Here is a 17,092-nt window from a genome sequence, read left to right on the forward strand (position 1 = left end):
AACGTCAGAATGAATGTTGCCCAGGCAACTTCCATTTTCCATCCATTTGCTTGCATGCATGTTACACTTTTTAATTGCACATTCATGCTGTTCTTTTTTTCTTCTTAAGTCCACTGCCTCAGTCAGTAAACCAGTAAAAAGCAAAGATTTCTTTTTATCTTCCTCATTAGGAGCATGCCTCTGAGCCTTATTTAATTCAGATTATTCCGGCCTTACATAGCATACATTTTTATTCATCTCTTCCTCTGTTTCTATGATGCTGTGTCTGAGCACTATATTGAAAAGGGGTGTGTGTGAGTGACACCTTGCCTAACTTCCCATTTAGGCAGGGCTGGAGTTTAGCAATCCAGACTCCTGTGATAAGAATGCAGGCTACTTAAGTGATAAGAATTGAGGAATGCTAAGCATTTTTAAACTGAATTTGTAAAGGAAGTACTGGACTGAAATGCTTGTTGTACCATCAGCAGGCCTCTCTAAAACACATCCATGGAGGTCCAAAGAAAAGAATTCATTCTCAAGCAGGCACTTCAGTACTACCTAATAGCATCATCATTCTGTGTCTGTGGCTGTCGAGCATACAAAGTTGTTTGATGGCTGTGTATGCTTTTTCATACGAAGCTGTCAATCACTTGTTAAATCACTGATTTTTATGAACAGCATTTGCCAGGGTTACTATTCCAAGTACTCCTGCTCCAGACCTCTAGTGTCCTTAGTTCCTTAGGCACAAATGCTCAGCTCTGCTGTAAAGATGCTGAGCTTTGTAAAGGTGCTGAGGTGTTGTAGCAGCCTGGCCAGTTAGTTTGAACATTTTGCTGGGAAAAGCAGACAAACCTTGGCTCCAGTAGCTTGCTCAGCATGCTGAAGCCAGAGCACAGAATGCACTCAAATTCTTTGTCAATTTGATAATCTTTCTGCCTTCCTACAGTCTGTATACACCATTCAACTTTTGCAAAAATAATTTGATGATTATTTTTTTATTATTAACTAGTCTTCCTCCTTGACCAAACCTGGACTCATCCTCATTGCAGCCCCATCTTGTATACTAAGGGAGGTATGGTCTTAAAGAGAAAAGAATAATTCAGAATTTATAGGAAAAAAAAAAAAATCCCTTGCTTGAAAATTTAAATTTAAAATCCACCTCCTGTGATGATCAAGTGGTAGAATGTACCTTTTACATAGTAAGAAACAGACATGAAATGGGAAGCTTGGTTTTCCCAAATCCTGTTTTAGGCACCTACATCCTTTTTTTAATGCCAAAGCCAATGTTCATTTCAGCAGGTATATAGTTTAGTGAACACTTTTTTTTTAATTTATTGTTAAGTGACTTTTTCCTTATCTGTTAGATAATTACTGTAATCACAGTATTCATTAAGATATGTTTTGTTGGCAAGGAGAGCTAATAAGCCATGGGGAAAAGTAACATTGAAACATGTTTATTCATTGTCCTAAATATGCTGTGTACACAAAAAGAAGGTGCATCTGCAAAACATGTTGCATTTTAAGTAACTTATTAAGCAAGAGAAATACTAACAGTGGCTAATTGAATTGAAGGATTAATTAATGAAATTGATTGATTGTTTCTGTTCTCTGAGAGCTACACGTAGTGTTCTGTATGTGATTAATGTAATGAGGCATAAAGCCTGCCATTGCACTTGGACACTCTTAAATCTCTCACCAGGAATTTATCTGTAGCTTTACACGCCAGCACCTACTGCAGATCTCTCCTAATACCCTTTGCATTGTTTGAATTAGCAGATCTTAATGTCCACCAACTAGACTCCATTCACTTTTTCAGCCTTAAAGAGGTTTTTCCAAGTAAAGAAAAAATTCTCTCAGAAGTTACGAATGCAACTGAAAACCAGAGACGTCTGTAGGGTTGTGCTGGTGTCTCTGTGAGCCGGTGATCCCTTGTGTGCTGTGTTCCTAATGGAGCTGAGGTTGTCATTTTTCTTAACCCTAGAGACTGGAAGAGTTTGCAGTTTTGACAGCTAGAGTCACAGCATTCACACTGTTATTAAGAAAATAAAGGAAATAAAGTTTGTGCGTATGGGTGTCTTGGTATGGAACAACATGACATAGCAGGAATCCAGCATGAAATGGGCTCAGTTGACAGTCAACATCACAATAGCTTCCTACCCAATTCCCTATATTATTAAAACAAAGCAGCTGCTAACTGAAAAAAAAAAAAAAAAAAAAGGAAGAATAATTTATTGCATCATTTTAATATACTTAAGTTAATAGAAGAAAGAAGTGGAGAAGATGATCCAAGCCCATGTTCCAACCTGAGAGTAATTCCTGAAAAGATTATCACTGTGCAGCCATCTGACCATTACTTTATACCGTGACAATGTTAGCCTGCTGTGTGACATCTACGTCCAGTACACAGAGAACGTAAAGCAAATATTTAAAATTATAGCAGGCAAGAGGTGTTAGCGCATGCTAAAAGCACAAAGAATTTCTTCATCTGTACAGATAGATGAAAGCCAAAATAATTCTTACTGACAGACATTTCAGCTGAGAGTGGATGAATGGAAATTGCTCAGCCTCAGACAAAAGCATTTAGAATATTCTTATAAGCAACACTTCGGTGCTGATTTACAGTCAGCTGCTGTCTGCTGTGCAGGCGACAGAGGAACACGCGGCCCGCTGGGCTCTGCTGTGTGCTGCGGCACTGAGGACCAAGCGCCAGCATTTGCATCTAAGTGGATTCCTCTGGACTCCAAGAATTGTAACTAAAGAGACGTCAGCCCAAGCGTCTGCTTTCTAAACTGAAGCTGGGGCCCATCCAGGTCTTGTGGAAATAAAGTAGGATTTTTATGAACTGTTCTAAAATTTGAATACTGAGCCCCTAAACCTTCCAACTTGGTGCCTCCTAAATGTTTAGGCATTGCTGTCAGCAGAATCATTTCCCCAGAGTTCAATTTCTGGTTCTGTAAGTGCTTGCTAATTACACAGATTTTTGGTGAGATACCTCAGCTCTGTGCTAGCAGTTTCAGGAAGCAGGCTGTTCCATTTGCAATTCTCTTCCTATTAGGAAGTGAACATGCTCTGTTTAGGGCTACTCATGGAAGAGTATTTACTTTTGAAAGTTGTACCACATGTTCCTAATGCTTTGTTTGCACAGCTGTAAGAAAAGATAACTTAATGGGAAGAATAGTCTCTCAAACAAAAAAGAATTGTCTTCCAAGACGGCCATTTCACTTCCTTTGTAGCACAGCAGTGTGGGTGTAAGTTCACATTGGACATGCTTGTATGTCAGAAATTAAAATCAATGTTTTTCTTATTATGCAGCATAGAATAGATTTCACTTTGACAATACCTGCAGATCTGCTCTGTGTGACTGCACAAAAATGTAATTTAGTGACAGCTTGAAAAGCCATTTTGGTGTTACTAATTGTCATAAGTTTTCTGTAGGCAACCGTAGGAGGAGAACAAGAATTTCACACTGAAGGCAGCTGTGTAGATCTCTTATCATCTCTAAACAATAGGTTATTAAGTACAGTTTGTGATAAAAATAATTCAGTTTTACTTTAAAAACATACCTTTTTCTAAAGTGAAGAACATGAGTTCAGTAGCATGTTTTCTTCAAGTAAGGCCTACGGATATGAAATAAAACTGATTTAAACATATTCCAGTTAAATAACTGAAGTTTAAAGAATAGATACTACTGATTGCAAGTCAAGAGTGGAATGAAGTGAAACCATTTATAATCTGTGATGACAGCTCTGCATGAGGAGGAAAGGCTGTGTCCCAGAGAACAGCCCGTCTGCAGCAGTCACTTTAACCCAGACACAGCTCTGACCATCAACAAGATCCTGGCAGTAAGGTCTCCTCCTGGCAAGAAGTATTGTGCAAAGATCAGATCTACATTTTGGAAGGATAACCTAGGAAATAATTTTGTTTATTATTTATATTTACCCAGTTAAGCTATGAGATGAAGGAAATGAGATTAGCTCAGGAGGACTTGATGATCGGGAAATTTTTTGTTTAAAATTGTCTAGGTGATTAAACTATATACGTGGGTTGGCATTAAGGATCAAGACCGTCAAGAATAGCTTAAAACTGACTTTTAAACAAGTAGATCAAAGCAGCTATTTTCCTTGATTAATTCTGCTTTAGAACTTGATATCTCACTGTCCCTTCCTTTCTTTGATTCAAGGAAGCTAGCTTTTTTTTAATAATAACAGATTAATTTATGTGGGGAGAGATATAAAATCTGATATAAATTAAGAGGAGGGAAGGCAGGTTTTTCTCTAGTTTAAACAGCACAAATCAGACCTTGTTTTGTCCATAGCCTAGGAGCTCATAGTCACGTCACAGAATGATACCTTCACTATCTGAGTAAACGTTAACATTTGGAAAAGCAAAATCTTTCTTCAGAGGGGAAAATCCTTGGTAGTGGTGTTAATTCTCCTCTTTTTGATCTTCCAGGGAATTTAAAACAGCATGGCATAAATTCTTCTCCCCCTTTCTTCCCTTTCTCCCCTCAAAATCTAGGGCAGAACGTTTTACTTCAATATCATCGTTTTATAATGTCAGGACCAAGAGATAGAGAGCTGGATGTTCTCCTTAAGAAAGCTGACATCCACATCATGTCCCCTGAAGTGTGGTGGCTTGACTTAAGTCCCCGCTTGGGAGTCAGGTACTTCTCTGGTTCTTTAGACTCAACCACCTGCTTGCCTCTCGTTACTATTTCCACAATTCTGTTACAGAAATAGAATTGCTATTTCCTTGCACGGTATTGTCTTGGATACATCAGTACCCATCTTTTTTAGATCATTATCTCCAAAACATTAGTTTTATTCAAGACAGAAGTAGTTTCATCTTTCTAGAGAAATAAGGTGAAAGTAATTTGGCTTGATTAGAGAGAGGGGCTCAGAGTAGTTTTCATTCACTTCAGAGCTCAGTTCATATCTTGTCATACTTCATATCCTTCGTACTTTCCCATGGCTTCTGAGACAGAATCTGTGAAGTGGGGTTTCCTGCTGGCTGCCTCTCAGGTTCCTACTTGTGATAGGACCACAAAAGCATTTTTCTGCTAACACAGCTGCAGAGTGCTGAGATGAGGAGGCATCACCACAGTGTGCCTCAGTTCCTGAGGAGCTGCACTGCGCAGCTCTAGCGATCTGACATCGCTTCCTGACTTTGCAGGTGTGGTTGCTCATGAGGTACCATATTCGGTGCCAAGGCTAAGATCTTGTATTTTGCAACGTCACACAGGTTTGTTAAAGGAAGTGAAGTGCCAGGTGCTATGAGTTTGGTGTTGTAAAACCATTCTGGCTTCTTTGAACAACCCTCTCCTATTAGTTTGTCTCATGTAAGTGATTTGCAAGCATAAAAGCTGTTGTTGCCCTTTCCCACCTTGGATTATTTTCATTAAATAAGAAATCTATGATAGCCAATATTTTTTTTGACAGTTTGGCAGCCTTAGGCATGTTTGGTAATGTCTTTGCTTACAAAGCTAAGCCCAGCAGTATTATCAAACACCAGCTTATCCAATATCTTTGCAGTTTTCTTGTCATTGTTGTGTTTTGGGATTTTTTGTTTGTTTTTGTTTTTCTGACAGCATCTTTCTTTTCCCTCTGGATATTGCTTTTTCCCCATTTTCAGGCCTCTTAATTTATAATTCCATAAAATTGTTTCATCCATTATACCTTGGGTTGCTCCTATTACTTCACTATTCAGACTCTAAGGAAAGATTTAATTCTTTATATTTATTTCAAAGGGAGAGCAGCTTCCATGCCTATCAGTATGCTATGGACTCTCACCTCTGCCAGAGCAATGGGTAGAAATTGCTAGTAGTAAAGTTTGTGAAAGCTTTTGAAATTAAATCATTAAACAGGAAGGTCGCTGAACTTCCTGAACAATTCACAGTCAAAATCAGTTAACTAATTAATGATACTTTTTATTTTGCCCCTCAAAGAATTTTAGGATCTTTATTCAATCCAGTCACAAATGTTGGCCAACTGTGGTTTATTTGACTACGTGATTGTACTTCATAAGCATCTGCACTTGATGTGCTTTGACCCAAACATTAACAGAAGTGACAATGCTTCTGAAGAAGAAAAAGATCAGCAGAAATACTATTTTAATATAAAATCTCAAGAGAGTTGTCTTTGTTGACCATGACTGAGAACACCATGGGGTCTGGAAAGGACCTAAAAAGCTGATCCAGGCCATCCTCCTAAAATGCATGCCAGATTCAACTTGGCTTACATTGTGCCAGCATATTTAATTAATCTGTGATGAAGAATCTCTGATGTTGTAGACCTCACATGACCTCATCAGCCTCCCCAGGCAGTCTGTTCCTCTGTTTTCACAGCTAGAAAGTCCCGGACTTTCTTGGTACAATTTTTTTTTTCACGTCCTCTCTTCTTCAAACTGGTTCTATTATAAGAGAGAAGGTAGAAGAAATAAATGAAGTTATTTGGGTGGTAAAAAAAAGCACTTTATACGTATATGGCTCTTCTGGCAATGCTGAGTTTCTGCAGGTACCACTTCAGTCTGAGAGACTGGAATCATCTCTTCCAGCCAAAAGCACAAGTGTCTTGATATAGCTGTCGTAACAAAACACCATCAGAACATATCTGACCTAAGCACACACTAAGCACACACTCATGTAATGCATTCTTTGCTCCACACAGACATTGACCTGCATTTGATCTGGGAGAAGTTCTGGGTTAATGTACCAGAAGAAGTGAGAGTGGCAGATTCCTTTTGCTGGACTCCTTTTATTGTACCAATGGCCTAGGAATTTACCGGGTGATATTTCAAGTAAATATGTGTTCATATGGTAAATATTGGTAAAATGATAAAGCGTGCATGACATTACTGGCCACAGACAATGAGGCAGAAGTAAATTGTACTCACGTATAAATTTCTCAAGAGGATATTCCTGGCCAGGTCCAGATCCATCAGGATTTAGGGGATCTGGAGTTACACTTCCTACTGTGAATGCCATGTTTCCTTCTTCTTTCCAGCTCTGGCTGAAGGGATTCTTAGACAGCATTTTTGAAGGATGTGTGGCTACACACCATGCAGATGTCAGAAATAGGGCTTTTCAATGCACAATTCTTGTCACTGTAGTTCAGTGGCTGCCATAAATCTTCATATCTGGATATACCAGTGTCCACATCTGTTTGCCTTGTATAATAACATAGGGTTTCAGAACACATGCTTGCATTTCAGAAGAGCATGCTTATCTTACTCCTTCACCATGCCCATTATATATGAGAAGAAGCATTCCCTCTTCTGTGGGTTTTCTGAAGCACTTTGTATCTGCATATCTTCATGTCAGAAAACCAATACCAAAGGAAAATAGGGTCATGCCCTTTACACTGACATTAAGGGTACATATTTGTCTTTCTCACATACGACTGAGTTGAACTCATTAAATTGTGGTAATGTGCATTTACAGCAATTTTACAGCTGAAATATGCCCGTGTTTTCTGAGTTCTCATGTTGCAGTCTCAGCATGTCCAAAAGTCCACATTTTCCTGCTCTCTTTTTAAAAGCTGGCAAATGTTTATAAAGATGTTAATGCTTTTAAGAGCTCCCGGTGTTTGGATATTCACCTGGGCCAGCCTTGAGGTTATGACTATGAGGTTTGTGAAGCTATGTTGGTGGAAAAAAACGTGGGTCTCTACCTTAGAGTACATTATCACCACATAGAGATCTGGAAACAGTTCAACATCTGGAAGAATATCCCTACCAAATTCTAGGAAACTGTGTTTAAACCACATTTAGCCACTTAGAAACCATGAGAGTTCTGTTGGCTTGTAGAGCTCAACAACAACAATAATCTCTCAATGCTCTATTTTTAAGTGTTTTGACATATCTTCAGCTGATTTAAGTAAGCATCATCAATGAAAAAAAGATTTTTAAAAATTCTAGAGAATTTGGATACATATCAATGAAGTTTTTAAGCCAAAAAAAAAAAAAAAAAAAAATCAGCCAGATCAGTTTTGTTGGTCCTAGCATTGTATCTAATGAGCATTTAATTATCTTTCTAAACATAGTGTAGATTTGATTTTTTTAGAGTATTTTTTATTTATTTATGTTTTAGAGTTTTGGACTGTTCTTGATAAGTGGAGGTTATCCTTTCCAGGTATTACTGTCATCATGGTACCATTTACATCCATGACCTCAGTGTAGGGCAGACTTTGCTAAAATGCTTCATTATATTAAGGCAGAAAGCAGCCTTCTCCATCAGTGCTTTATTTTATCTTCAGCTTCAGAATGTTAGCTGAGTTCTTCTTAAGACACTCCCAAAATACTTAAACTGAAACAAAAATATTGTAGACATTCTCGTAATTTATTTCCGAGAGCTATTTTAGGATGAATTTGTGGGTTTTGCAGTGGGTTATCTAGTGGCCAGCTTTCCCAGTGTGCTTGATAATGGTATCACAAAGCAGCATACTTCACAGGATCATATCTAAATTTTGCTGTATTTTCAAGAAGGCAAGTTAGTTTGCATGTGTTTTTTCCTTCTAACAGTTGTTACTGGGGAAACAGATGAGAATTCATTAGGACATCAATACACAGTGAACCCATAGGTGTGATATTAGGTTATATGAAAATCATACCTGTTATGTAGTAAATGTCACAGCATCACTGTCTGTGTTATATTCATTTCAGGATTTCAGAAAAATAGTCTGGTGTTGTTAATTGAGATTGCCTAAGTACAGCCATCATGAGCTGTGGTTATTTCTTCAGGTGGAGCCAGTTCTGATTCCCTTAATCATGGAAAGATACTTCTAACTATAGAAAGACATAGAGAAGAGTTTTCTGGAGAACTAAATAACACATGTTAACAAAGTAGGCTTTGCATCACTGTTGCTTGGTTGGTAGGATCTCCAAGCATTAACATGTCATCCTGGTGAAATCTGTTTTGCTCTCTTGCCACCTGTTGGTTACTACTGAACTGAGAGAGATAACCATTCTTCTGAGAAACAACCAAGTGCATGGCTCATCCAGAAACCATTGATTTTAAAAAAAATGAGGAGGAAAAAGAAATAATAATACACAAAATGCTAAAGTATCTTATCTTTTTGTTTGTTTGTTTTGATTATTTTCAGTCTTGGAATTGAACCAAGTGATTATTCCCACTTATGGAACTGTGCCAGATCAGCAAAACCTTCATGCTCCAGAATGGGTGGGTACTTCTTTACTTTAACTATGGCTACCAATATTTTTTTTCTTGTATAAGTCTTCAACAACAGATTCCAACAGAATGGCACGCCACTGCATTTGCAGCACAGCCAGTTCATTTGTGTGACTGTGCTATATCTCTGCTTCCCTAAAGATACCTGAAGTCTTTGGCTCAGGTGTAAGAGTGCATGTTGACACAGTCACTGAACACAATTAGAAGTGACAAGTCACTAGATCAGTTACAAATCTATATTCACTATAAACTGATAGACACACACGCATTTCCTTTCTGTATATGGTTTTGTGTTTGCATGTACAGGATTTTTGTGTGCTTGTACAAGGATAAATATATGAATACACCCTACATAAACATACATACTCTATAAATTCAGACACACCCAGGTATTAGTTGGCCAATGTGAGTTCAGAACTTTTTCAGAGAAAGCTGGGAAGCAGCAGAGACTGAGATGTCAAAAAAGGAAAAAGAACTGGAGGTCTCTGTTCCCTGTATCCGGAGTTCAATTTCCCCAACAAACCTAATGTTTCCTACAGCTATCAGGCTTCTGGCCCTAGCTGAAGATCTCCTGCATCAGATCCCATTTATCTTTAAGGTCTGGCCTGCTGACTCTAACAAGCCCTGCCACTGGGTGTGCCATGGCACCTGCTTTGCCAACCTGATGCCCATCTGGCTTGCTGATGAATCCAATTTCATTTTTTACCCTAGTGTGATACTAGTGCAGTTTGCAATTGCACAGGGATATAGATATAGGCCTGGATTCAAAAAGCTGTAAAATCATATACCTATTATAAAGCTATTGGAGTTACTCCATAGAAACAAGCTCTGTGTTTCATTACTGTGATGGCAAAAGTCATTGCCATTGGATTTAAGTGTGCATAGGTTGTCATATCTATTCAGGCTACCTTTACAAGTGGATCAGTGTTAAAGGAGGACAGAGATTAAAGAAACAGGTTAAACATTGCCAAGAATTGCTTTCTGGACTAATTAATTTTGAGCACCTAAGAGCTGGTCATGGTTTTCACATATGGGAATCCATTCAAAAAATTGCTGCAGTGATGCCATAAAGTAACGACATCTAGAGCTGGTTATCAGTCAGCCCTGTCCAAGATATTGACATGTAAACTATTGCCTATTTACAAGTAACTGAAACAACCTATGCTTTTTTCTCATCATCATCAACCAAATAGCATTCAAGGAACGACAGCCTGCTACTGCTGCTACCAGCTATCCCAGTAGCTTGCAGAGGAAGGCTATTATATGGGTGTGGAGAAACAGGTCCTGCTGATGTTTCTGTATGTAAGGATATATTTTGTTTTCTTCATGTATCTAAAACAGAATACAATACAAGGGTCATGGTGGTTTTTCTCCTGTCTCTGATGTAGGAAACAAATACCAAATCCACTAGGAATGAAGTATCCTTTTGTGAGCTAACCCTGCCTCTGAGCACTCTTATAGGGTCTTCATTTGATGCTGCTCCAGGCTCTGGAAAAAAATATTTACTCTTTCTCTGAAGGAGGAAATTGAATCAAGACCTTCCATTTCCTAACTGAGGTCCCTTACTAGGATGTTATAAAAATCCATCTGAGGATTTCATTGTGGTTCAGTGATTATTCTTTTTTATGTCTTTATATGAAATGAGATAACATCAGAACAAACAATGCCATGTACCTTGTGGTTAGAAAATTCTTCACTGAGCAGTCAAGGTAGAATTTATTTTTATTTCTACTAAAAATCAGCTGCCCAAATCAATTTTGTTTTTAGTTCCTCATGTTGACCAGCACTTATCATTTCTGTTCAGTTTTAGCAGAATCTTTTCCACACTGCTCATTCCATGTTAGAACCTCCAGGGTAGTTTCAGTGACCAAAACAGTTGAATAAAATTCAGTTCCACCAAGCCTGCCCAGGTGTAGCTAGAAAGGGAAACTAAATAGGAAACCTAGCCTTAAACTACTGCATAAAAGGAAGTGCTCTACCAATTGTCTAAACTTACATTATGCTTTCTAGCTGGGTGTACTTTGTGAAATTGATCCAGCAAGGTTGTACATGTACAGAAAATTGCAGGAAAAGTATTAGAGGTCTTATGTAGAGAATCTGAATGTGGTCCCAGGTAATTGGATTTTACCCTGATTGTACTGTAGAGCTTTTGTGCAAGAGTTGTGAGATTGTGTATATCCAGCTTTTTGTCTATTTGCAGAGTGTCAAAGGGGAGTGCCCGTGGTTTGTTTGCATTAGCAAAATGTGGTCATATATGGGCCTGAGGGTACTGCTCTTCAGAGTGCCAAGCACTCTAGAAAACCCAGTGTCTCACACTGGAATTCCAGATTCGGTAGCTTGGCAGCAGTTTTGACTAAGATTCCTCAGTGATCCATGCAATCACTGTTAAATTAGGATTATACTGTTGCTTTCTCTCCAGAGAGATCTTGTGAAAATTGATGTCTTAACATTTGTATGAGTAGAATATTGAGATTATAGGAGGAGAATACCACGGAAATTGAAGGAAATCTCCATTTTAGGTTCTCAGACTACTTAGATGAAGTGTAACAAAAAAGGCATTGAATAAAGAAGACAGCAAGGAGTGTAATAGTATGTGGCTTTGCAGCCAAACCATGTGTCATACACAGTGTATAAGGAAGACAGAGTTACACAGACAGCCTTCATCTAAGCTCCTCCCAGCTCTCAGATGTTTTGCTTTGCAGCCTTAGCTGCTCCACTGATGGATAGCTTGAATTTGGATTTGATAGTAAACACAGTTCTGAGATTCAACATCTGCAGAGGGAATTCTTTGCCATTAACTGCTTTCCAGCTGTGTTAATGCCATTCCTCAGACATGATTTCTGCAGCAGAAAGGCTTCAACGAATTCTGATCAAGTGCTAGATGTTCCTGCATCCAGAAAAGGAGAGGTGCTGAAAAATGTGTTTTCAGGGGAGTACTGTCTTTGCCTTCATTAGAAGTGAGGGCACGTGGTCTGTCTGTAGGCAGGAGGAACTGGGATTCTTCCCACAGCCAGCGGCTGTATGTGGGCTCAGGCAGAAAGTCCAGTGGGTGTCTCATCAAAAGTTAGCTCTGGAGGTGAGGCTTCCCAATTTCTTTGCATGTTAAGGTACTGAGGAAAACATCTTCTGATTCAGAACTTGCTAATAATCTCATTGTTACTAAAAACAGAACTGAAACAGTCCTTCATTGTTATTAGCAAATATGAGTCATGAGAGAGAATGCTGAATGCACAGCAGTTATTGCCCTATGGAGGCACATACCAACATTAGTTTCTCATGGTGTGCAAATGAAGTTATAACCTGCAAAAGCAAATGCTTACATTGGTCTTGGTGTCAGAGCAGATGTCTCTAGTGGTCACTCAGAATAGAAAGTAATTAAACATCTTATTATATAGCTGTGATAATAATTAAGACTTCACATTTCTGTAGCATTTTCACCAGAGGAGCTCAAAGCACTGTACAAATAATGATGTTTCACGACATCCAGGTCATATTATGTATTTCCTTTTTAAATACGTGATTGGAAGAGAAGTATCCTTAGGTCAGCGGAGAGGAGGGCAGCACTGTGACATTTCCACCAAGGCCAAACCCACTACTACCATGCAGCCTGTGGTGCCCTGCCGAGTGGGTTGTGTGCTGGAGGGCTCTGTGCTGGGACTGGATTACACGGTCATGCTCTGCTCACCTGTCCCAGCACTGGTTTACCTCCTGTCTTGCTGCAAGAACCTGTTTGGAGGTTCTCTGAAAACTATGTGATATTGCAGACAAGTGGTTTAACCCTCCAGTAATGATTAATTTGCCACCACTGACAATCATACCAAGGGCTCCTGTGGACTAAATAAAGGACTTCTTTTATCCTTCCAATTAGTTACGCCTTTCCTGCGGAAACTCTTTTTTTTATTTAAAAACGAACAAATAAACAATTTACAATACTGTGCTTGTTCAGAATGTTGTAAGTAATAAAAAATATCTGCAGTTCCCATTCCACCTATTTTTTCAGTATCTAAAAGGCTGCTACAAGAAAGAAGGGGATGGACTCTTTAACAGAGTTTGTGATGATAGAAAGGGGAAATGGCTTCAAGCTTAAAGAGAGTAGATTTAGGTTGGATATAAGGAAAAAGTCTTTTACAGGTGAGGCACTGGAACAGTTGCCTAGTTATGTGGTTGAAGCCCAGTCCCTGGTGACTTTCAGGGCAAGGCCCGGATCAGGCTCTGGGCAACCGGATCTAGCTGTGCATGTCCCTGTTCATTGCAGCGGAGTTGGACTAGATGGCCTTCAGAGGTCCCTTCCAGCTCTAAGGATTCTATGATTTTTCTTCATTCCTGTCTCTGTGCTGCTCTTCCCACCATTACCCCCACTGTTTGTTTAACAGTGCAATGCCCTGGGGAAGCTGAAGAAGCTAAGACAGTTTCTGTGCAATGCTACTTTTTCTGCCCTGGAATGGAGCACTGTTGCTGCTGAGGAGAGTTCAGGTCTCCTTTATTGACTACTGCAGCATCACACGTAGCTATGGCTACAGGAGCAGGCTCAGGAGTCAGGCACAGCCATCCTGGTTACATGTGAGGAATCCTGAGAAGCTCAGGGGCTTAGGGCCAGTTCCACCACCGGGGTTTGGTCACTCAGTCTGGGGCACCAAGCTGCTGGGAGCCAGGGGCAAAGAGCTCTGTGCCGGGTACACATGTGTGGAAAGGCTGGCTGGGCTGGGCTTGGGCCTTCATGGCTCTTGCACATCTGTCAGCGTGGTGCCTCACAGCCCTGAGTCCCACTGTGCTGGCTGGGAGCACCAAGGCACCACGGCTGTGAAACAGCACTTTTGATGTTGTATGTAATGTCTGCACTATACACATTTCCGGGCTTTTTGTTGCTGCAGACCACCACTAAACTTATCCCTTGGAGCCATTATCCACTGATCCATATCCTGATGTGACCTGAAGCTCAGAGGTGCACTTCCTTCATTTTGCTGGCCTCACTGCCTCTAGGCTGGCTCCCACAGAGGTACCCGAAGTGTTTCAGATTCTTCCTGCTGATAAAGCAGAGTGGCTCCCTGTCTCACTGGTGGGAATGATTGTACAGCACTCTGCAAAGTATTAAATATAATCACTACTTTACAGCTAAAGGTATTTTTTGCCTATTTATTAATGTTGTTAATCAATATTAACCTGCTATCCACTTGAGTATCATTATAATGTTAACGTGCACAACCAGTTGTCTCCCTCAGTACTTAAAATGATTAGACTAAGGCTAAGAAAATTAGAAAGTGCTGTAAATAGACCCCAAGTTTGCTTCTTCCAGAACAAAGAAGTATCAATGGACCTGTTCATTATTTTCAGTGATAATGTGCTGCTGATACTTAAGCAAAATTATGGATTGGAATTTCAGCCTCCATTAACTTGTGTGTGTGTGTGCACAAAGTTGTGTGCATTCACCTGATAATAACATTTGTAATATTGTCAAATAATATTACATATTATAAAAAAAAAAAAAACAACCCATTGTCTCCAAGGAATTATTAACTTCAGTGTATAGCACATCTTTTTGGTCTCCAGCCCTGTTTCTCCCCCAGTAATCACGTTGAATAATATATGATTTTTCATTACAAACTATCCAGTAGGGATTATAAAACATACCACACATCTGAGTTAATGTAACTGTCAGAACCTTAACCATTGCATTCCCTTTTGTGTTTTACTTCTTACTTTTTATTGCACAACATTAAATGTTATGTTACAATTGATTTGTATGGGTCTTAATCTTATCTCTTAATTATTCAAGCTTAACGAGTCAATTATTTATTACTTTGTTGTTATATAAAACATTTTTTGATAGATCAATAGGACAGTGGAAATTACACTGAAGAAGTTAGCTTCATGGGTATGAATTCTTGTCTGTCTGGGTTCGTACAGTCCAGTATTGATCAATCTTTCAGCTATATTCAATAATATATACCTGTAGTTTGATATATGTAGAAAAGTATGTTTATAGTAACATGCATAAACTTATGTCCCCAAAACTTGTATGTAAGCAAATTCATGGCTCAGGATACTGATTACTGGGAATTCTCTGCAGCTGGTTATTGCTGTTGTAGTTAAGCCAGTTATTGCTGAGTTACACACTGACTGTAAATGCTTGAAAGTGACTGGGATTAAAGGAAAAATACTCAGTGAAGTTACACAATCACAAATTAGGAAAAACTTGATCTTACATTTGCTGTTTGCTATTCTGTTCTTTTCTATCCTGTGCACAGGTCATATAGGAAGAATAACTTAAAAATGTAACAAAAGACTTGAAATCTCTTAATACTTCTGTGCTTTGAAGTGCTTAAATTTTACAGCTAGACTCTTTCTTTTTAGACGAAAGTTACAAGGCTGCTGTTTCTAAAATTTAATCAGACCTCTTCCTCTTTTTAATATCCTTCTGGTATAGACTCTGGTAGCACTTCCCCTTGTTACTCACTGTCATAAGTCTGGGCTCTGTATTTCCAGCATTGCAACACCTCTGTTGCAATTTCAGCCAGGAACAGAGCCTGCTGGATTCCCAGCAGAGCACAGGGGCTGCAGGGGATGTGTTTGGGGTCCAGCTGGCCTCGGCCCTTGTGCCTTTTTACCTTGTGATTTTTTACCTCAGTTCATACCACATTCAGACACAGTGGTACCTGGGCTCCATGTGCTCCAGTGCAGCACATAGGTTTTTCTCAGGCTCATCACTGTCCAGCCTCATTTGCAGCCCTGAAGCTAGTGAGAAGCATCAGCCCTGTAGCCAAGCAAGTTAGCAGCTCTGTAACAAGGGCATCAGGACTCCATGCTTTTCCTGACTGCATCTCTCCTGAGCACAGCATGTGGTGCTCATGCTCAGAATATGAAGAGTGGCAGATAACTCCAGATGGGAGACATACAGAAGTGTCCACCTGGGAACTACATGTCTTAAGCTCTCACTGCAGAGAGATCTAGAGTGTCTAAGTATTGGTATGGAGTGCTACTTTACATTGCCTTTATGTTAGCCTATAGTCATCAGAGTCTAAGGGATAATCCTGCTGATCGAACATAATAGTCTATATTGTTCCGTTACTATGACTTATTTGTAGATATTGGGTACTGAGTTAACTGTTTTATAATTTTCCAGTTGTAATTTATTTTAAATGAGAATGCTTAGAGAGGTTTTCAAGGCAAACTTTCTGATAAAGGCATCTGCCCTGTTTTGGACAAGGTCTGTTTGTTTCATCAGCCCTAGCAGACAAACATAAAGTTCATAGAATCATAGAATTATTAAAGTTGCAAAAGACCTCTAAGATCATCAAGTCTAACCATCCACCTACCACCAACATTGCCCACTAAATCATGTTCAAAGCTACTACATCTAGCCTTACCTTAAACACCTCCAGGGAATTGACACCACCATTTCTCCACGCAGCCTGTTCCAATGCCTAACCACTCTCTTCTTGGTTGTGTTTTAAATGAGACTCAAAATGGTAGCAGCAGGCTAAATGTTACACCTTTGCAGGTCCTTAGTTGGAAGAAGTCTCACAAGAATCAAGCCTCTTTGCTCAATGGAACTACTCCAACTCTAGTTCTCATGAATATAAAAATCTGCACCTGTGACTTGCTTTGGGCAGCAGAGATGCTCAGTGCTGTTGTGGTCCATCGATGCCGTCTGAAAGTTTAAACCATTTCTCCTAAACCATTACAGTGTGCATCTGTCTGTTGATTTGATGGCTGTGTCTGGATGTTTCCTGAGTGTTAGGCTAGGCTGTGAAACCAATAGGTAACATATCTGTATGTAGTCACAAACCTCTTAGCAGATGTAGGATTCAAAGGGAACTGTTCTAACCAAGAATCTGCTCAAACTGATGAAGCAAATAAGTTAACAGAATGTCTTTGTATATACAACAAAAAGTACTGAGTCTAAACTCCCCTCAGTTCTTTTTGTCTAAA

The 17,092-nt window shown here is 39.4% G+C and overlaps 1 protein-coding gene across 4 annotated transcripts in view; it reads left to right on the plus strand.

Annotated features, from left to right (window-relative positions):
• Positions 1 to 17,092, plus strand: part of ANO6 (anoctamin 6) — a 70,137-nt gene that overhangs the window by 15,611 nt on the left and 37,434 nt on the right. For 3 of the 4 annotated variants that reach the window (XM_085219891.1, XM_085219895.1, XM_085219902.1), the window contains one exon: positions 9,078 to 9,154. The exons of the other annotated variant lie outside the window; for it this stretch is intronic. In XM_085219891.1, coding sequence (XP_085076017.1) covers positions 9,078 to 9,154 — 77 coding nt within the window. The remainder of the gene's footprint in view (positions 1 to 9,077; positions 9,155 to 17,092) is intronic. 4 annotated transcript variants of the gene reach the window in all.

This window comes from Meleagris gallopavo, chromosome 1 (assembly GCF_905368555.1).
Source record: "Meleagris gallopavo chromosome 1, MGAL_WU_HG_1.1, whole genome shotgun sequence".
NCBI lineage: Eukaryota > Metazoa > Chordata > Aves > Galliformes > Phasianidae > Meleagris > Meleagris gallopavo.